We start from the raw sequence: 22,042 nt of genomic DNA on the forward strand, positions 1-22,042 counted from the left end.
TTTATATAGGAACCATTAATTAGGCCTAAAATACAAAATAAAAATCTCAAACAACAATCGAGGAAGTTCTCTTATCTGTATCAATGAGCTAACCTCTCCAATCGACTATCTAGTTATCTATGATGGCTCACAAGATGGGCTCATTATATGAGACCTACTAACTCGCACATGGAAAATTAGACTAGATATCTAGTCAAACTCAAGAAAAGCATGTTGCTTACTCTATATACTCTATCTCGAGAATCTTGTAACAATAAAAAAAAATATAGCAAAATCGGCTTTTGATATCCTATATGTCCTCCAAACTGATATCCGATGGAAGATCGTATCCGAAAATCATAGAGTAATCATCCATCTCGTCGGAAGTGAATTTCGGCATCCTCCAACTTCTTGCAACCTCAGAATCATTACCGATTGTGAGTAATTCTAGTACCTGCAACAGAAAGGAGAAAAGAACAAAGAAAAGAAAAAGGGAGATGAAATTGAAAAACATTTTAAAGGTATTGGTACTAGTAATTTAAAAAATTAAACATTTTTCTTCTGTCTGATGAGTTTAAATAATTTTTATTCTTTCTCGTACCTCACTCATTGATGGGCGCCAAATAGATGATTGTCGAACGCAGTAGCAAGCAGTCAGCACCAGTCTAAGCAGTTCGTCAATGTCATATTTGCCTTCCAATTTAGGATCAACTAACTCAATGATATTCCCACTTTCCATGAGTGGCTTTGCCTACAAATAACAAATCATTCAAGGGTTAGTAACTTTCTAATTGTAAAGGGTGCAAACAAGTCGAGCCAAGTAGAGATTTGTTGTGCTCGAGTTCAGTACGTGCGTGTATAAGTCCGGCCCTTAATAAGTTGAGTCTGGATCATTTACTAAACGGGATTCTATGAACAAGTTGAACCTATACAAATGAGCAGAGTTTTTTCGAGCCGAACTGAGTTTCAGAGTGTTGAGCTCTGCTCGTTTACAGCACGAGCCTAAAACTCGAGCTCGGCCTGATTACTAAACGAGTCGAGTCGAGCCAAGGCTCGCGCTATTCATGAGCAGCTTGGTTGGTTTGTAGCCCCTCTCGGATCATGACAGTTGAAGTAATTATATGCATGTAAAACGTGCACAGAGAACAACACGTGGTCCTAACTAAAATTAAATTTGATGCCAAACGACGAACCTAGGCTGCACATTTCAATCTTTGTGGCTCAAGCACTTTTTACATTGGGTACACGTTCAACAGGGGAATGAGAGATGCTTGGCAGCATCTCCGTGTAGAGCGGTGCAGAGAGGCCAATCTTGCCGCTCATCTCGACAATCGATGACTCAAATCTTAATCAAGATGAATGGCCGGATCAACCGCTTTGCACCCGCTCAGCAAGGAGTAGCCGACCAGCATCGTACAACAGGTTGGGGTGGATTTGGGCCGGGATTGCCCTACATAATATATACTAGTAACAAATGTTAATGTATACCAAGTCCATCCAATTAATAAATGGGTCTTATGCGTGACAATCTCACATGCATTCTATCAAAAATTAAATTTTAGCCAATTTCTGCTTAAAGGCCAAAAAATTTCAAAATCACAAACACAATCTTATGCTACAACATTTATTTTAAATTTGCAAAATTCTTGAAACAAGAACAATAATCAATTTTGTTTTTTGTTTTTTGTTTTTTAAGTTCTACATATATAATAGGTCTTGCGCAGACTGGGCCGATTTGAGTTTCAAGAAATATTTCCAAGTTTATCCCACATGCTTGCTAACGGGCTTCAAAACTCTAGCCACCTCAATCCCATGGACTTAAATACCAATCCCAAACACTTGAAAAAGTTGGTTTGGTTGGGCGGGTGAACTTCATGTGATTCAAAATAGAACCCATCATGATTTCACCTAGATAGTTTGAGTTGTTTTTTTGTGGGCCTCAATTTGTTTATTGTCCATGCAAAGATCAATTTGATCTGACATCCGTATCTACCTATAGAAAGCATAATTGTCACAAGAGAAATAGGCGGTCAGTGTTAAGACCACCTAACCATCTATTTCTCTTATGATTGATACGATTTGGTAAGTTTTAGGGCTATTTTTCCACCAATGTGGTACTACGTTAAGGTGAACACCTATGAATGCATTTTTTTTCCACAACTATGAATGCACTTAATTTTCCCTTTTTTTCCTTTAACTTGCTTTGATTAGATTTTGCAGAGAAGGTAATTAATCATCTGAGTTACCCATAATAGAAGGTTTTGCCTCGACGAATCGACCGGCCTCCGGCCAGTAATGATCTCCAAAAGGAGAATTCCAAATGCATAAACATCAGTTTTTTCGTCCACAATTCCGTGCATGAAGTACTCTGGTGCCAAGTACCCAAAAGTCCCCTCAATTGGAATCACCGTGTGGTGAGTCATTTTACTGGGCAGCCATTTCGCCAGTCCAAAATCCGAAATCTACATACAGATAGAGAAAAATTCACATTGAGTTCAATCTATCGCATATAAAAACGTCATTTGAATTTGGATCAATGAGAGTCCGGGAAGGGTATATTGGGTATAAAATTCACGACGAGTTCAAATGTTGTTCACCTGAGGTTCATAATCTCGGTCAAGAAGTACATTGGAGGCCTTAATGTCACGGTGTATGATTCTGTGTTTGCAACACTTGTGAAGATACTGTAAACCCCTAGCAGTCCCCTGTGCAATTTTATATCTAACTGGCCAATCAAGAGGCTTATCCGATTTTCCTGAGAAACAAACAATTGCAAAATTTCGTTACGATAGCTTAAAATAGATTTCTTGGGCAATTCCGTTATAGGAACTACATGAAAGATTTTGATTTTTTTGGGTACCATGCAATGCACAAGCTAACGTTCCGTTCGGAGAGAAGTCGAAGATTAAATGGAGTCCATTTTCGATGCAACAGCCGGCCAAGACCGCGGTATTGGGATGGTTTACATGCCCAATGATGCCTAGTTCCACGAGGAACTCTTTTTCCTTGTTTTGATTCGTGTTGTCTTTGGTTAACGTCTTCACTGCGATGGTGCGCCCATCGTCAAGATCACCTCTGTAGACTTCCGAGTATCCTCCCCTGCCCACCACATTATCTGCACGCGTAGCATACCATTATCAGCACGCTTAGCAAAACAGAAAACAAAAACAATACCACATAGGAAATTGATCAAACTGCGTACATTACTTGCATGTACAAGTTCATACCTGGGTGGAAATGGTTTGTGGCAATTGCAATCTCCTCATAGCTAAAGCACCTCAATAGGGGTTTCTGCTGTTCTTTCCTAGGAATAACTTCATTACTCTTTCTTCTTACGTTTGAATCGAACGGTGAGCGAAGGAAAGAGGAGATTCGCTGGAACGGTGATTTCAGATTTCTGTAGTTCGATCTGGGAGCCAGGGGAGGGGACTCTGTAGTTATGCTCGAGTCCCCGAAACTAGAGCTATCTTCCTCTGTACTGTTAGAATCTCCTTCAATAATGTCCAAAACCCTTCTTGGTGAAGGCCTTTCTCTCTTGGTTTCTGAGAGTTCATGCATAGCCTCGTCCATTTGGTCATTTTTATCAGTTTCTGCAATATTTTTACAGATTAGAACATATAATTTGAAAATGAGGTACAGTATTTTCTTGTAATAAAAGTTATAAAAGCGCGATTGTTAACCTTCGAATCGCGCAGATTGTGAATCTGAATTTGGTTGTGGGAGCACAGATTTCCCTACTGAGACCACAGAGCAGCCTACTGGGGCATGCTCAAAACAGTAGTTCGTTATTCCGCGTGCATTCCTAAGAAATTGAACGAGAAAGGTAAAGCAGTGGCAATCGCGACATAGATAAAAAAAAAAAAGGAGAACATATTGAAGACTGAATATTTTGAGTGATACTACTGAGCAGTTCTCTCACCTATTTGATTTGTTTCTCGGTCGGCCGATAAGAAGGAATTCTGCCGATAAGCCTTTTGCCTCCTCAACTAGACCTATCCCAGCACTGGAGCTAAATCCAACTCTTGCCTCCAAATTCACCTGGAAATTTTCAGCCTCTTTTAGCATACGTATCGGCCAATTTTAGAACATTGCAGAAGTTGTATCATTAACTTTACCACATTGCAGTATGGAAGACAAAATACCTGTTTAGACCGGCACATTGTTGCAAATTCACCCATCACTGATATAACAAACGCTTTCGCTCTCCAACAATGCGTTCGACTATTTGCCATTGGCTTGTTCTTCTTCCTCTGCTCCCCTACAGTTCCACCAAAAAACATCGTATGTTACACGCTGCGCAAGTGAGCTTGGCACTTGACAAGTGTTTCGTGATTCTATGCAAGGAAAGGAAAGAAATCAGATTGAACGGAAATAAGAAGAAACTTTCGCTTTCCTCCTCCTTGCTCCCCTGAAATTCTACTTTCCATGATCCAATACAAACATTTTCATTTGGTATGACAAACATTAGAGAAGTATTTGTGACCAAACTGGTCATTATCTAGTACCACATCAAATTGAAATGACTAATTAACAGATTCATTGGGACTGAAGTGAAAATTGGGTGGAACGAAAAATGCTAACCAAGAACGTGCAAGGCCACCACGGTGTCGTTCGGATGAGCTAGAGTCTCGATTGCCCATGACAAAAGCTGCTTGCTATCTTCTGGATTCAGAGAAATACCAATAAGTATGATTTTAGCAGGAGGTTGAGGAGTCATTGTTACCTATTTGGATTCTGGTATCAAAAATGGGTCTTTCAGTTTATTTTTGGCTTGTCATTTTCTAAGCATAGGAACTCTGCTCAGGTATATATACGTCTGGGGAAGAAAGAAAATGATTGGGGTCCAGTGGGGGAGTGAGGCCACATAGGCTCACATTCAAATATTCTTGTTTATGAAGCATAATATGGCTTTTACTCTCTCTCTCTCTCTCCAAAGTTTATACTTTTTTGGGTTTAGAATTAAGTGTTTTTGGTTGGTGTGCTTTGGGGTTTAAGCAAAGGTTGTGGACGTGTATTTGATTTTGTCTTGTTTTCTAAGCCAAAGAAGATCTTCCCTCCTTATTTTTTCATTTTATATAAATGCCAAATAACAAAAAACAAAAAGAGTAATTGTTTGTTCGTTTGGTAAGAGAGGCTATTTGCCACTTAAAAAGAGTCCATCCCTTTATCATGTATAAAAAGAAAAAAAGGAGTAATCTTTTGTTTGTTTGGTAGGAGAGGTTATTTGCCACTCACAAAGAGTCCATCCCTTTATCATGAATGAAACGTTGAGAAGACACTACCATTTGCACTTTCCCTTGGATAAGAGAGAGAGTGTGTGTTCCGTTGATTGTTTTGACACAGTCTTTGATAACTAAGCGTCTGAGTTAGCTTGCATACACTCTGAATAGTCTTGAAAGTCTAAAGTTCACCACTACCGGATAATCCTCTAATGGGCCTAATGTTCTTTTTATTGGTGGAGAGAATCAGCCCCGCGAGCTTCTTGGAGTAAGCCATAATTCCTAATAAAAAATTGGACTAATCAATCAAGCGCCTACCAATATCGTATATAGTAGCTAATATTTTGCAAGAGGATGTCAAAAAAGGAATGGGAGGGGTTGTAGTGCACCCGCTGCAGTACACCATGTAGTGCGGCTGATCTGGCCGTCCATCTCGACATGAACGGTTTGAATTTAATCCGAGCTCCTACAAATCCTAGCTGTCCATTGTTCGGATGAAAATCCGAGCCGTCCATTGCCAAGATGGACGGCCAGAATGACCGCACTAAGAGTGCACTACAGCACCCTCGGGTCCGTCAAAAAATTACTATTCACTACAAACTAAATGTTTCGGATCATCTATGAGCCTTGAAGTAGGCCCCACACATGACATCGGTACATTTTCTATACCCGTAGAATTATTCAATAAAATCAGTTGCAAAGATGAATACTAGAATCATGAATGAAATATCATAGTTGGAGTACTAAGATAGGACAGAATCACATCAAGAGAAAATCAACGGCTTGGTACTTTTCTTAAGTTTTCTGAAAACCGAATGGATATAAAAGAATGATGATGAGTAACAATGTCTTACCTATGAAATAAAATCACCTGCAACCACAAACAATGGTTCCAAGCGAGCCATATTTTCTCATCTCCCTCTTTATTTTCCAAAAAATGAAAAGTGGAAACCAATTTTTGAATTGTAATTGACAAAAAAAGAACAGGAGGAAGAAGGAAAAGAAAAACATGGGTTTTCGCGATTGCGTCACTCTTCTAGTTATATCAGCTGGAAGTAAAGAAGAATGCCCCGAAACTTTTGAATTTCGTACCGTTTGAAGTTTAATTACTAGCATATTTACAAAAGAACACCTCAAGATGAAGCCGGTATAACTCGAGCAGTGTTACGGACACTAAATAATATATCACCCATATTTGGACATTCTTCTGTTTTCATATTTCTTATAAGGATCTTCCACATGAGAAGAACTACTCTAATCATAAGAAGAACCCTCATTCTCATCACCACCTTCATCCTCACATTTGACACTTCCCATTCTCATTTGGTTCACTATCCCATTTGGTTCATACCCTTTCAAAAGCCCCACTACTTCCTTCATAGTGGGCCTCTTATCGGGCTCGTATTGCACGCAAAGGGCCGCGACATTGACAAAGTGTTTCATTTGGTTTTTGTCGAAATTGCCTCGAAGGCTTGGATCACCCAGTTCCCTATACCTCCCTTTGGTTATCAGAGGCTCGGCCCATTCGGTTATGGTCCTCTTGCCTTCACCGGGAAGTTTTTGTATCGGCTTTCTTCCAGTGAGAAGCTCCATGAGAAGAATTCCGTAGCTGTAAACATCGCAACTCTCTGAAACCTTTCCCCACATAGCGTATTCTGGGGCTAGGTACCCCAAGGTGCCCTTGACGCGGGTTGTCAGGTGGCTCACACCATCGGGAATCATCTTTGCAAAACCGAAATCCGCAACGAGTGGCTCGAAGTTGGAATCCAGCAGCACATTGCTTGCCTTGATGTCCCTGTGAATAATGTGGGGCGTAACCTCATGGTGCAAGTACCTACCAAATCACAAAGGACAAGTATCCATGTTAGACTTTTGAGCTTGTTTTCAGATTTTAAAAGGTAAAATTTTTACTATTATTATTTGTAGATAATCTCAAGAGATTGCACATCATTACAAGAATGAGGAAGTATGATCATTTGAAGATTACACTTCTTGCATTTTTAGCAGCAAATTAAAATACCAATTATCCTGATTATCCTTATATTAAAGGTCAAATCGAGCAACTTCAATTTTGAAAAGTTTCTCTATTCTCTAGGCCTCGAAAATAACAAGACGATTATTGGTTGAAGATAACATAATTTTAGTTTAAAGTCTACTTTTGCAGGCTTATATAATTTGTATTTCACTGAATTTTGAGGCTCCATCAAGAAATATTTGAGCGATAACTTTTGCTTAGGCGCGCGCTAGATATCAGCTTTGTCTTTTTTCGTTAGTTTTAGGGCTTGACTGTGTTTCTATATCTTTGTATTCGAATGGGAATCTGTAATTGCTGCATGGCCGGATCTGTATTTGGTGCTAATCTGTGGATGTCGTATTGCTTGTTTAAGTGGAATATGTTTCTTCCCTTGACAGAAAAAAAATCAAGAAATATTTGAAGGCCCAACTCAAAATTCTTGCTCGCCTTTATTCAAGACCGGTAGTACTTCTCTTCAGATAAATTGTCAAGATCCTAGTGCGAATATCCAATATACAGTAAGACTTAGAAAACGCTAACGTGGTGATAGCAACATTAGAAAATCAAGAATAAATCGACTATTTCAACTGACCTGCCGAAAGCATATCTTAGATTTGTTAAAAGTCAATTCTTTCTTCATTCCAATTCTACGTGATAAGGAAATTATCTAAATAGAATAGAATACTATTCCGTCGGTCTCAAAAATTTTATATCCCTTTTCCATAAATTCGACATTTTAAGAGGGCACAATCATTACTCCTCAAGAATATATAAAAATCCAAACTTATCATCCTTTTTAAAATGAAAATGATTACTTTTAAGACACTGTTGTTTCTTAATCTAAATACGGGAATGAGCAAAGAATGAAATAACTTATTTTTTTCTCTAGACTGGTGGGACTTAAAGATTAGCTCCTTCTAAGATTTCTGGTTTGATTCTTTTTGCTAATAACTTTTGGGGTCACCCTACCTCACGCGTAAGCGTGGAAAGGACTGTAGGGAAGGATTGTAGATATTAATCCAAGGTGCGCGCAAACTGACCCAGAACACCTTATATTACCAAAAAAAGAAAAAAGCAATTGAAACTTAAGGGGGATGGGTATGGGGAAAAGGCTCACAGGAGGCCTTCAGCAGAGCCCAGAGCAATGTTGATTCTTCTTTCCCAATCAAGATGAACTTCATGAGCAAATTGGCCATGGAGATGAGAAGCCAAGCTGAGATTGGGCATGTAATCGTACACTATGAGCCGTTGATCTGCATCAGCACAGTATCCCCTCAGGCCCAACAAGTTCTTGTGCCTCACCCTTCCCAGTACTTCTACTTCCACTGCAAATTCCATCTCTGCTTTTGTGCTCATTGACTTCAGCTTCTTCACTGCTATCTGTTTATTTTGATTTCAAAGCCATAATTAAAAGGGGGCTTACCACACAAACCAAAAAGCATACACTTTTGAGTTTGTGGATGTGGGGACTGGGGTGGTAGTTGCCGGAATGTGAGATGCTGAGCAGCATCCAGTAGAGCGGTGCAGAGCGGCCATATCGGCCGCGGCAGCTCATCTCGACAATCAACGGCTCGGATCTTAACTGAGCAATGGACAGTTCAGATTTGTATGCGATTTGTATGGGCTCAGATTCAATCCGAGCCACCCGTGCTAAGATGAATGGCCATATAGGCTGCTCTGCACCTGCTTGGTAGGGAGCTGCTCGACAGCATCCCTAGGTTCGGTAGTTGTCATTTCTTTTGCCAATTTTGAGAAATGGGAACAAATTTTTTCCAAAAATAGCAACCGGTGTGGTTGCTCTAAGAGATTTTGAACCTAACACTAAATATATGTTAAAGTGAAGACAAATTAAAATATTTTAAGATTTCTTTTGGGATTTTCTTGTTTCTTTTGTTTGAAGTTAATTATTGTTCAAAATCATTTATATAAGCACGTATCTTGTGCGCTAAGTAATTATTAGTTTTTTTAATTATAAATATGACTATTAATGTAATTAAAATGGGGTAACTACACAAACAAAAAACACACTCTTTTGAGTTTGTGGGTGTGGGGTGGTAGTTGCCATGTCTTTTACTAATTTTTATTTTCTTTATATTTCTTGGAGCGCCATGCGAACTAAACTTGAGATTTGTGTCCTAATTAATTTAGGTCAATTAATCATTTGTCCATACTGTATGGAGAAAACAAATGAGTATATAAATATATTTATCATTAATTTACAAGAACAAATTAATGTGATATGTTATTTTTTGAAAGAAACAATATATCAGAAAATGCAATAGTTTATGCACGAAGAAATATTTTGCCCTCTTATCTTCCTTTCAAAAATGTCATTGCTTAATTGGTTTTGTATAAACCTCTATTTCTTGAATTCTTTGGCTTTTAAAAAATTTCCTGGCAGCATCACCCGATTCTCAATACTTCATACTTGTCTGTCATCCAAATTGTACCTCTAGATACCCTCCCAAAAATACTACAGTATATGATTTCTACTCATATTATGGAGATCTTTTTAATATTTGTCAATAATTCAGGATGATCAGGTGAGCTTATATGCAGTTCAATTAATCCTAGAGAGTCAATCTCTACTAGTGGAGTACCTAATTAAAAAAGAGCAAAGCCTAGTACAATTTGATCCTATAAGTGTTTCAAACATAAAACCTTGAGAATTAGTCCTATAAGGCCCGTATGAAAACACATGTGCTATAGTTAATACATTGTTTAATTTCGAATGAAATTTGTTTCATCACAGCCCCTATCGAACCCATCCTAGCTCCGTCTCTGATACTCTCTATGCCATTAAATCGCAACGTAGTTTAATTCTATGTGTTGTAACAATTTCAAGGAGTTGATCGAGGGTAATATGACAAGAAGTATATATTATGGCGCTTACTCACCAAATTAAGCTTGTAGATTCGACTCTTACAACCAGCATAACCTTGGGGCCATTGGAATTTTTTTCATAGATAGAAGGAAGAGGAAGTGTTGCAAATTCCTAGAAATGAAGGGAAAAAAGAGCAATTTTTAGACCTGATGCAGCTACGATTTCTCTCTCCATTTCTTCGGATGGCATCAATAATAGCAATCGTATCTTACTCAATGATGCTCGGGCGGACAAGGGTGATGAAGGAGAAGTAGTGAGTAGAATTGCACATGATCTCGATGAGACTAGCAGTTTGGGCCTTTGACAAGACAATTGGTATTGGCTAGCTACGATGGCGATGAAGGGGAAGTTATATTAGGAGGATTGCTCAAATTGAGGAAATTGATCATGAGGAGCGTTATTACCAAGAGAGGCGCCTTTGTGGTTTGCTTTGATCCGGTTTGAGGCCCTGCTCTTAGGGTCCGTTTAATATTTATTTATAATTTGTTTCTAAAGGTTAATAAAATCTTATTTTTGCTGTTAAAATAAAATTGATAGTACTGGAATTATTAGAGCCAACCTTGCCTAAAAACATGATTAATTACCTGGAGGCCATCAGACGTTTTCCCCCAGTAAACACTACCAAACCCTCCTTCACCAAGCTTGTTATGATCACTGAAACCATTAGTGGCTGAACTCAACTCCTTGTACGTGAATATCCTCCATGGATTGCTACTGCCAGTACCGTCGACGTTACCGCTTCCACTGGCGATTCTACAAAATTAAAGATCGATCCAAACAAAACCCGAACTTATTATTATTTCCAAATTAATTCGATCCCGTTTATGTTTCTCAAAATTAATGTAGCAAAATGAAATGAAATCGCGGTTTCGCATACCCGTTATTGACCTTCTCTGTGCCACAACAGGAGCAGGATGATCCCATAATATGCCTTCCCAGCTGTTGGTGGGATTCAAAAATGATAAGCTGTGGCCTGTGGGAGATATCTGCATACATGTACTTATGGAGGAAAAAGCCGGCTTTTAAACATGGTTGAGGTCATGATTTTTAGTCATTTCAGATTTATTTGCCAGCCGACTGCAACCGGCTTCTATGTCTGTAGAAATAAGTTTAAAAAACGAGCAATCTTTCCCTGTCTCAACTGATGTCAACTCGCTTTACATACATACATACATATATATATATATATATATACAGTCATTTTCAAATGAGGAGGTCCTTATTTTAACTAAAATAAGGACCTCTCTATTTCTCCCATTTTCAGTTCGAATTTCAATGATCCGAGCTGCTCAATGTGTTCAGAAAGTGATTTTAAGGGTACCCGCGAGAAATCGGCAAAAAGAAATGACCGGGAAGGGTTTGATTTGAGCAGTTTTTATTTGAACCGTTTGATAAAAACATAACAAAAACTGCTTGGATGAAGCCCTTTCCGGTTTTTTTTTTGCTGATTTCACGCGGGTACCCTTAAAATCACGTTCTGAACACATTGAGCGGCTTGGATCATCAAAATTTGATTGGAAAAGAGAGGTCCTTATTTTATTAAAATGAGGTGGTCCTTAGGAGAATGAGACTCATATACAGTCATTTTCAAATGAGGAGGTCTTTATTTTAGTTAAAATGCGGACCTCCTCATTTTTCTCATTTTTCGATCGAATTTCGATGATCTGAGCCGCTCAATGTGTTCAGAACGTGATTTTAAGAGTATCCGAAAGAAATCGGCAAAAAAACTGACCGGGAAAGGCTTCATCCGAGCAGTTTTTGCTTGAACCGTTCGATAAAAAACAAACAAAAACTGCTCTGATGAAACCCTTCCCGGTCATTTTTTTGATTGATTTCTGACGAGTACCCTTAAAATCACGTTCTGAACACATTGAGCGGCTCGGATTATCGAAATTCAATCGGGAAAGGAAGGTCTGCATTTTATTAAAATGAGGTAGTCCTTACGAGAGGCGGACTATATACATATAACATACATATATGTATATATATATGTATGTAAAATTCATATATTTAGTCATGGATCCCACATGAACGTATGATAATGAAGAAAAGTAGGGCACTATCTATGTGACGGTAGCTCGAGAGAAAGCAATACTTGTTCTGAAAAAATAGACGAAAACTAAATAAGTAGTACTCCGTATTAGTAGTTGATGTGGCATGGACGTTCAACTCAAGTTGATAGAGGTCTCCAAACAACCAAAGAATTTGGAATATCTGAAATACACAATCCAAAGATTCCAAACACGACTTCCTATTTTTTTATTTTTAATTCTGCCCCAGTACTAATTTCCCTTTCGCCCAATCAATTCCAAGCTTGTTTGATCAGTTGAATCAGTTAAAAGTTAAAACGTTGAATTTGTAGCAATATAGTACTATATTTTCATGCGTATGCATAAATGTCTATTGTACTAGTTTCAAAGCAGACCTTTTCATATGTACTCTCATACGATGTGGGCGGCCATATATGTGTTAGGTCTTACCTTTATTTGAGAAGCGTTATAAGTATCCCGTGTTTAAAAACTATTAGTAACAACTTAGACCTGGTCATACTACCTTGAGCAATTATTCAATACCTTGAAAGCAATGCTCCATAAACCTTTTCTACTTATTTATGTACTTTTTGTTTGTTGGGACTTTTTCTAATAAACCTTTTCTATTATTTATGTACTTTTGTTTGTTGGGACTTTTTCTAAATGAAAAAGATCCGTTAAGCATTTGCGAAAACACAGAATAAATTTTCACGTACACTGCTTCACAAGTTAAAACATTAATTTGATTCTTCTTTTTCATATCGACACGATGTCTATTCCTATGAATTTACCATATTACGAGTTGTATAAAAATAAAAAAAAATTGAGTGCAAAAAGCAATTCTCAAAGATGCAATGCAAAAAAGGTAAAAGAAGGGTTACAAGAAAATGTTTGCCCGAAAAGGCCCTCCCGTTTACCATACCACTTTCTTTTTTGACAAGAAGAAAAAGATTTTATTCATTCGAAGGTAAAATGCCTATACATCAAATAAACAAAACAAAACCCACCCCCCACCCCCCCAACAGGGGGAAGTTGTAAAGTCCACATTCCGGACAAATCAAGAGCTAAGGTTTTGTGCCATGGCGTCGGAAATTCTGCAGGGCACTTTAACACTCTATAAGGTAGATCCGGAACGTCCATTTGAGCAATTATTGGTTTAAATATATTTGTCAATTTTGATCGGTAATAGTAAACTTCAACCAGTCAAAACTCACAAACATATTTGAACCATTATTTATTGAGATGGACGATTCGAATCTGCCCTACATGATGCACTACAAGGAAGCGCCTTGCAAGATTCCCATTTCCCCCATTACGTGCCTTCTAACAACAATTATGCTACATACTAGCACGTATGGGCCATACATATATATAAAAGATTGTATTTAGTGTTGTGTTTAAATTGTTGTGTATCAACTTTATGTACAAATGTGAAGGACAAAAAAGTAAAAGCAGTTTTGAAAGAGGCTAATCTTCCACAACCAATGTATTGTCCGAAGCAAGCAATAGCGTCGCCGTAGCCTCTGCAATTCGTTGTGTCATGGTATACATCACATAACCATGATACTAGGAGTATAGTATCAGAAGAAAATCTTGTTTACAGTGCAGCTATAAATAAGTGTTTATGGAGCTCAATTTCGATTGTTCAAAACTATTTTGGACAATCCAGATTTTAAAGAAATTATTCGCGCGAATAATTTCATTAAAATCCAAACCATTGATTGCCAAACCGGACGGCTGAGATTGCACGGCTCTGTAAATAAGTTGTTTGCAGCTGCTCCGAAAATGAGTTTCTTTCGTAGTATCAGTCATTTGCAAGAGATTTTTTTGGCTTTGTTTAGTTTGTTTTAGTTTTGTTTAACGGTAACTTTTTATGTCATCTTCGATAATAAATAAATAAAAATAGAGAAAGAGAAAAGAGCTCGTTTATGGGAGGGAAAGAAAAAATGGATGATTTTGGCATTCCACTCTTAGCCAGTGGCACTCCACTTTATGTTTTGCAATCTCATACGATCAAGACACAAAGTGGAGTGTTAATGGCTAAAACTGGAGTGTCAAAATTAATTTCCAACGCAAAAAAATCTACTGAAGAAAATTTTAGTGATGTTAGCGATGTTACGTATTAGTCAATACGATCAGACACAGTTTTCAAACTATTTTCTTCGTTAGTCTTCTTCCCCCCCCCCCCCAATCAAAACATAAAGTGGAGTGCCACTGGCTAAGAGTGGAATGCCAAAATTAATTTCCAACACAAAAAAATCTACTCAAGAAAATTTTAGTGATGTTAGCGATGTTACGTATTAGTCAATACGATCAGACACAGTTTTCAAACTACTTTCTTCGTTAGTCTTCTTTCCTCCCCACACCCCCCCCCCCCCCCCCCTTTTTGTCATAATCTTCTACTCCTCCTTAGATTCAATGTTAAAGACTAATGTTTCATCCAAAAGTTAGATGCAAATCTCATAAAATTTTGATAACACGATGCTAATGACAATTGTTAATATAAATTCAGGCTAATTAACAGGCCTTGAAGAGTACCTCTACATTCGTTTTTGTGTACTCGATCATTTTTCATAGTAAAATATGATCAAAAAAATAAAAACCAGGGTGTTTTTACCTATCCAGGTACTAATGAAAGTACAAGAGTTCAAGGCCCGCATACAGCAAAAACTGATATGAGTTACTTTGTTTGTTGGGCTGATTATTTTGGCCCATAAACGAACTAAAAGGGCCCCCATTATATAGCCCAGTACAAATAGGCCGGATTCAGCTCAGCTTACCAAGGCCTTGAGTGAAACTAGGCTTTAAGAGAATTGGACATCAAAACATAAAGAATGTACTATGGTTTTGAACTCGTATTCTTTTTTCGGTCTTGCCATTGTCGGGCTGACGATAAGTATACTAGAAGACAAGGAAAACACACATTTCTGTATTTTTTTACACCATTTAATACACATTCACACACTTATTATTGTCAACCTATTGGGCTGATTTTAGAATTTTCCTTCTTTTTTATAGTAAGAAGATGGAGTATTATGTATTATTAAAAAAGACAAATGAACTATTTAGACAGGAAAGAAAAATGACACTTTAATTGGAGACATTGCATGACATGAACAAACTTTGTTATTATGTGGTGCAAGCCTAGCCCAATAAATTTGCACCCCTAATTACATCGATATATACAAACAACAGAATTGACCAATTGGACCTAGTTCGATCAGTTGGCTATGACTCTTGCATCTCACTAGAAGGTCAAGAGTTCGAGTATTTCCATCTGCATGTATGTGAGTGTTCTCCCTCCTCTGTATTTGTTTATTGCTGCCCCTAATGGGACTTTGTTTTGGGTTGGGTTTATAGTGATTGTGGTCTTTTTGATGGGCTTATTTATCTTGTTGGTTGAGTTGTTGGTTTATCTCGTGGACTCTCACATAGTTGATGTAGTGTGCCGTGATTTGCACTTTGTATATATTTCATGCATGATGTGAGTAAGGATCTCTCTCTTATCGAATGGGGGGGAAAAAAAAGTTGAATTGATTTTAGGTCATACGTACGGCATATTGCTTTGTCTTACATCTGTATTCACTGTGAAGAACAAAAATTGACTTGATGAAATGGTTGCAGTCACCATGATCATGATCATCCTACTTTGATTTCATTTCCTTGCCTCTCAAATTTTCAAGGTCATAATTGGTAGACATAACAATACGTGTTCCAAATCCGTCCATTGGGTATCATAAGGTCATGGTGTAAAGTTGTGTTTCGAAAATTTCATTTTGTTTTCCGATGATCAGGTCAGCTTACACGCATCTCGCCATCTCGGGTTCCCGTCTAATCCCCTAGTCCGGTTAAAGGCATACATATATCATTCACGCCGTGACTAAGGGGTTCATAATAAATTACTTTCTAGCAGTCTGACCCCAAGAAACGAACCCGGTCAATTGCGAGGGGTGCAAACCCGTTAACCAATCAGACTAATCCTTAGGGCAAAGTTGTGTTTGGATTGTCAAAGTTCTCCTTAGCAGAAAGAAGAAAAATAATTGGAAACTAAAATCAAATATTTCCAAGCTTTCCCATCTTTCCTCCTCCGTTTGTATTTTCCTTTCTCCAGGTTCATATTCCCATTTCCCTTAACAAATACAAAATCCCCCAACAGTCTAAAAATCTCAACAACAAAAAAAGTGCTTGAGCCAATCCATTGACACAGTCCCCTACTTATAGCCAGATTATTCGAAAAAAGGCCCCTTGTGATTTGAAATTTTTAAAACCCTAGTCTTTTCAGGCGTGAATACTTGCATATCTCATGAGCAATGTATAGGCCCCTCTATCATAACATATGGTCATGGAATTCTATGATTTGACAGCAAGCAAATCTATAATGCATGTCACGTTCATCGATGATCGACCCCCTCGTATTCATCACTTCCTCAAAAAAGGCGTAATTTTCTTGCTGAACGAAATGGAGCAATCTTCAACCACAAGAATGTGGATGTGGGATTTGTTGATCGATCGCTTTTCTTCATCTTAATTAGGGTTTTGAAGAGGTCCATGAGGTCTAGCTAAAAAGAGTGTTTGATGCTCAATTTTCAGTATGGCAAAAGAGATTGACTAGTAGCTCTCATACATATGGTTTGAAAATTGCAAGGAATGTTTTGATGCTGACTCTAATGGGTGTTGCTGCTCTAATGGATGTTGCTGTAGTGCCACTCCATTTTCATGCTTCTACTGTTCATTTGTCAGCAAATCAATCCAATTTGAATAGGATTCAATCGCATTTCTCAATCCAATGAAGGCCACATATAAATATGAGACAATTGCCCAACAATACCGAAATCACGTTTGTTGGTTTCATACTATGAAGGCCACATATAAATATGACAATTGCCCAACAATACCGAAATCACGTTTGTTGGTTTCATATTGGAACTGAAGTGTATGCGCACAATAATCTTCTTCTATGACGTGGATGTCAACGTAGTGGGGATCTATATTTTTAGCTATGATACTCAATCTCCGATCTTTTTCTGGATGTACCTTTATTGAGTGATCAATCAACAAATGGAAATACGAAATCAATAAAATAAAATAAAAAAATTGGAACCCATACAATGGAAAAGAAATGACTAATTCTTGTTTTTGCCATATTTGGCCCTCCGGATTCATAGTTTTTTTTTTATAACCAGATGTTTAGGCCAATTTACACATGCCTCAACCAATCCAGGGGAACTTAAACTGACCATCCACCACTAACGGAGGATAAGATTGGTTAACTAAGCTAAGCTCAGTTAAATGTTAAAAATAGCTTGCAAAAATTCAAGTTTTGCCCACAAAATTTCAAATAGTTCACTTTAGTCCCTAACCAATTAAAGTTTTCAAAATCCCATATACCCAATTACGAATTGCCACAAACGAAAAAAATTTCAGTGCCGAGCGGGTACCAAGTGGTGGCCGCTTATGCATCCGAGCCGTCCATTATGTGTTTGGATGGCTCAGATTTGGAGAGAGAAAAGGAGAGAAAGTGTTGGGATGAGAGAAGAGAGAGTGTTTTAATTCGAGCCGTCCAAAAATGTATTGTACGGCTCGGATGCGCCGAGCGGGTGCCACGTCAGCAATACCCGCTCGGCACTGAAATATTCCTCGCCACCAAGAAAGAAAGATTAGAGCTGAAAAAAGCAAGATCAGTACCATACAAACACTTGGCATATTCCAGTTTTGCTCCAAAAAGTGAAAAAAATATTACCCTCTTTCTTCAAATTAATATGAGCGTAATAATATTCAATATTTTTAAATCAAAAGTTCCCAGTGTTGATGAAGAGCATTCTCTCCCTGCCGCATCCTCTCTCTCTCTCTCTCTCTCTCTCTCTCTCTCTCTCTCTCTCTCCAAATGGGACTACGAATCTGGACTTATTACTGTTAAGAGTTCATGGGCAGAACTTTTGTAAGTGCAACATATCTGAGTCCTAAAACAAATCGAAATTAAGAAAATTCGGAGCATCATATCCAATACAAATATGTAATTCTGGTTGTAAACTTTTTCTGATTGTGAAGTTATTTTCAATTTCATATAATTTAGATAACTGTATTCTCTTACTGTTTTTAATTAAAAAAGAAGAAGACGTAACTTTAGTTACATACAGTATGTTTTAAGAACCATTTAATACATTTGAGTGCATCATGTGGGAATCACGTTTATCGGAAGACTCCAGACACATCTGTACGTGTTTGCACTTATGTCGATCTGATCATTTGGTTCCATAACACTAGTTTTATACAGTAATTAGATTGACAAACGATCCAAATTGTTTAAGTTCGAACTCGTAATATTCGATCGTTAAAAGCTCGTTTGGCATTCGTCACATTACGCTCGAACATTTTTCTAAAAGCTCCTTAAACTTTCAAACCAAATTCCGACACGCATTACTCGGCTAGTTTTAACATATGATCTTTAAAAACAAAAAATCCAATCTACTGGAAATCAACTCTTTCTCAACTTGATTAATACAACTTAATTATTTGAGATGGCATCACGTCAAAAACCAATCGAGCTTGAACATATTTGTAAAATCAATCGAGCTCGAAAGATGAAACCACTTAATGGAACTCCCATTAGCCAGCAGCCTATCATGCAAGCACCATGACTTAATGTACAGTGACCATATATAAAATAATGGCAGCACTCAAAACAACAATGCTTGCTGTTGTGTAAACCACTCCCAGAAAAGCAAAAGATTTGGATCCCAAAAAAAGGGTGGGAAAGTTTTCAATACGCACCATTTTAAGGTGTGTATCATATGCACTTATTGTGTGGTTCATATTGTACCACCTCATAAAAAAAATTACTGGTAGGACTGGTCGTACATAACATTTTATTAGTACATTTTTGCTAATGAACGGATGAATTGATTTCTCTAATATTATTCGAGTTACACATCAATTTGCCCCGTTCCAGAACTGAAAATAAGTACTTGTTTTTTAAGAATGTAATTTTAAGCTAAAAAATAATGTGTTTACGCAAATAATTTTTCTAACAATATGGATTTTATTTGATAGATCTTCTCGAGGTCTTTTATACGGTGTAAAAAAAATAACAAAAAATATTTTTTGTTTACATTATTTTTGAGTTTGAAATTATGAAATAAGTACTTATTTTTAAGAAGGTGTTCTGTAACAGGATTAGTGATATAGTGTCAGAGAGCAATAATGCCTAAGGCTAGGCCTAGGGCTAAACTAATCCCCTGTTCAAAAAAAGAAAAAGAAAAAGGGCTAAACTAATCCCGTGCACGGTTTCGGATTGCCGCATATCGGACGTCCCTCACACGGGTCACTTACATCTTTCAATCAAGTAATTATTTCATAGAAAAATATTATGTGTGTGCTTATTGGACAATTTTAAAAGTATTTATATGTCAATTTGTACACTTAAAATTTTCTTTAAGCTTTTAATCATGTTATCATCCTACAAATTTTACGCACTCGTTTACGCATACTCAACACATGGCTGTGTGAATATCTGTAAACGGATGTGTAGATAGATTAATTATTTCTTATCCGTTTAAAAATAAAACTAGATTATTTATAAACTTGTGTTTGAATCCTAGGTTGAGAAAAAAACAATAAATGGAGAAAAAGTTTAGAATTTATTTTTTAATATGGTTTTGTAAAGGAAAGCAAAGAGAATGGGAAGAAACCTTCTTTTTTTTTTTTTTTGGTCTGGTTTGATTTGAGAGAAAATCAAAGAACGTTACAAAGCCAACTACAGTAGAAAAAAATCCGGAAATTTTCCGAATCCCTTTTTTTTCATATTTTTGTCACTCTCTTTCTTTGCCTGAGATCCAAACATAGCTTTTATTGAAAGTAAAAACCAAGAATAACATGAGCTTGACCTTGTTTTCAACGATATGAACACAATTTTCAAATACAGCGCCAGACACAACTACGTTTGAAGCAGTTCGATACATATGATACGAACACAATTTTTCGAAGTAGTTCGATGCATATGATACAAACACAATTTTAAGACACAACGCCAAGACACAACTCCGAAGCAGTTCGATGCATATGGAAATGGATCCACATACATCCAACGGTAAAAGTTCTCATCTACTCGACACAGTTGTGTCCAGAAGGCGTGTTCCTCGACTTTTCCAATCCAAAATCAAGAAGAGAAACAGCTCAACTCTTCCATTTAATTCCTTGTCCAAAATGGTATTTACATTCCCGGATAATCCACAAAGAAAAGAAAATCGAAGAAGGAGAAAGGATGTCGAATTTTCTTCCCCTGCCACTCAGCCCACATGAATCTAACATGCAAACTCTCATCATCTCAAATCATAATCATAAAAATCAGGTGGCCAAAAAAAAAAGAAGAAGAACAGAAGAAGAAGATGAAGCTAATCAAATCAAATCAAGGGATCTGATCAGATGCCTCATGGTTCTCCGTGTTCCCTACTTGTACCTGATCCAGCCCACTCCCCTGTTTCAACTTCTCCTTCCCATCTTCTCCATCCTCTGTTTTCTCACTCATCTCACTGCTACTACTACTGCTACTGCTACCACCACCACAACTCGAACAATTACTTCCGAAAGACGAAGCTCTGCTCGAAATCGGAGTCGCAATAAACGTGGGTTTCTCCTGTCCAGCCATTATCACCAAGAATTTCTCCTCCACCACCGGGGGTAATTTCGGCTTCTCGTCAGAATTCGCTTCGCCGAGCTCGAGGTCTCTGTCACCGGAGTTTCCGTCACCGCTGTTGTTTTCGAGGTAGCCCGAGAGCTTCCAGTAGGAGCAAGCGAGGATCAAGAGCGCGAATGCGATGAGGCCCAGCATGGCAGCTAGGCCGCCGAATAGGTACGGCACCGGCGAGTGCCACGGGGACCTCTGCACCGGCGACGCCGTGGGAATGTGAGAAACCTCCGTGTACATATTTTTGAGTGTATTGGTTTGTTTGAGATGAAACAAATGCGGGTGTTGGAATGTTATATTGCTGTTTAGAGAGAGAGAGAGAGAGAGAGAGAGAGAGATATGTTGGTAAGTTTGGAATGAAAGTGGATGAGAAGGCAAAGAGGAGCTGAGGTGTTATTTATAGAGAAAGGAAAAGAACCATGGCTAGGGCTTCTTAAGGTTTGAGACTCAGGCATTTACTCTGCTTAAGATTTGAGGTTCGAAATATTTTAGGTGCTAACAATTCTTTTAGAGTCAGTGTATACAGGGCTCCTTTAGAGTTAGGATATAAGGAATTTTGTTCCGTATATAATTTTGACATCTATTAGTGGACCGTAAAATTAATCTCCAAAAATAATCGTAATACGAACAAACTGATCCGGACATGTACGCTATACTAACAAAATGGAGAGAGAAAAAGAAGAGTTGTTTTAGAGAGAGAGAGAGAGAGAGAGAGTAGTTGGTTAGTGTATTAGGGTATTGGTGATTTATGTCGTCATTTTTGGTAGGGTGGTGGGACCTAGTGAAATATACTTGCTCTATATCTAAGCACACAGTAAAATCCCACTTAATGAGTTCAGAGAATTGGGATCAAATTTGTTGGCAAACAAACTATGATCCTAACATATCTGATGTACCATTAAAACCATGCACAAAATCTGGACCCCCCACTCAAATATACAGCGTGATCCATGGTAATTATTCCTATGTTCTTTTCTTTATTTCCTGATAACGCGCGGGATGTCCGAGCAATTTGCGTTCATCTCGATTAACAAGGTCTTAAAATTAAAGACCGAGCGAACCTCCAGTGAACTTAATGCTTTTGGAATGCTCGTAGGATAATTCATGAGAATTATGTTGAAGAGCTCATACCCATGTTGTCTGTGTGATCGTTTGTATTCAAAAGAGTCTCTTCTCGCCGGGGGGGGGGGGGGGGGGAGAGGCTTTCTCTGTTTCCATTATTTGGTTTGTGAT

General features: G+C 37.9%; 3 protein-coding genes across 3 annotated transcripts; all 3 read right to left on the minus strand.

Annotated features, from left to right (window-relative positions):
* On the minus strand, positions 1–4,865 carry LOC131304359 (probable receptor-like serine/threonine-protein kinase At5g57670). The gene is made up of 10 exons (XM_058331587.1): positions 4,561–4,865; positions 4,122–4,237; positions 3,899–4,017; positions 3,660–3,781; positions 3,207–3,569; positions 2,840–3,094; positions 2,577–2,734; positions 2,226–2,441; positions 581–730; positions 1–433 (listed from the first exon to the last, which is right to left on the minus strand). The coding sequence occupies exons 1-10, from the start codon at positions 4,694–4,696 to the stop codon at positions 290–292; spliced, it is 1,779 nt and encodes a 592-aa protein (XP_058187570.1). The 5' UTR covers positions 4,697–4,865; the 3' UTR covers positions 1–289.
* A 1,396-nt stretch (positions 4,866–6,261) lies between these two features.
* On the minus strand, positions 6,262–11,152 carry LOC131304368 (putative serine/threonine-protein kinase). Its single transcript, XM_058331595.1, has 4 exons — positions 10,974–11,152; positions 10,681–10,849; positions 8,330–8,592; positions 6,262–7,032 (listed from the first exon to the last, which is right to left on the minus strand). The coding sequence occupies exons 1-4, from the start codon at positions 11,090–11,092 to the stop codon at positions 6,453–6,455; spliced, it is 1,131 nt and encodes a 376-aa protein (XP_058187578.1). The 5' UTR covers positions 11,093–11,152; the 3' UTR covers positions 6,262–6,452.
* A 9,132-nt stretch (positions 11,153–20,284) lies between these two features.
* On the minus strand, positions 20,285–21,205 carry LOC131304378 (protein GLUTAMINE DUMPER 3-like). The gene has a single exon (XM_058331604.1). The coding sequence runs from the start codon at positions 21,047–21,049 to the stop codon at positions 20,531–20,533; it is 519 nt and encodes a 172-aa protein (XP_058187587.1). The 5' UTR covers positions 21,050–21,205; the 3' UTR covers positions 20,285–20,530.
* Between the last annotated feature and the right edge of the window lie 837 nt (positions 21,206–22,042).

This window comes from Rhododendron vialii, chromosome 1a (genome assembly GCF_030253575.1).
Source record: "Rhododendron vialii isolate Sample 1 chromosome 1a, ASM3025357v1".
Classification (NCBI taxonomy): domain Eukaryota; kingdom Viridiplantae; phylum Streptophyta; class Magnoliopsida; order Ericales; family Ericaceae; genus Rhododendron; species Rhododendron vialii.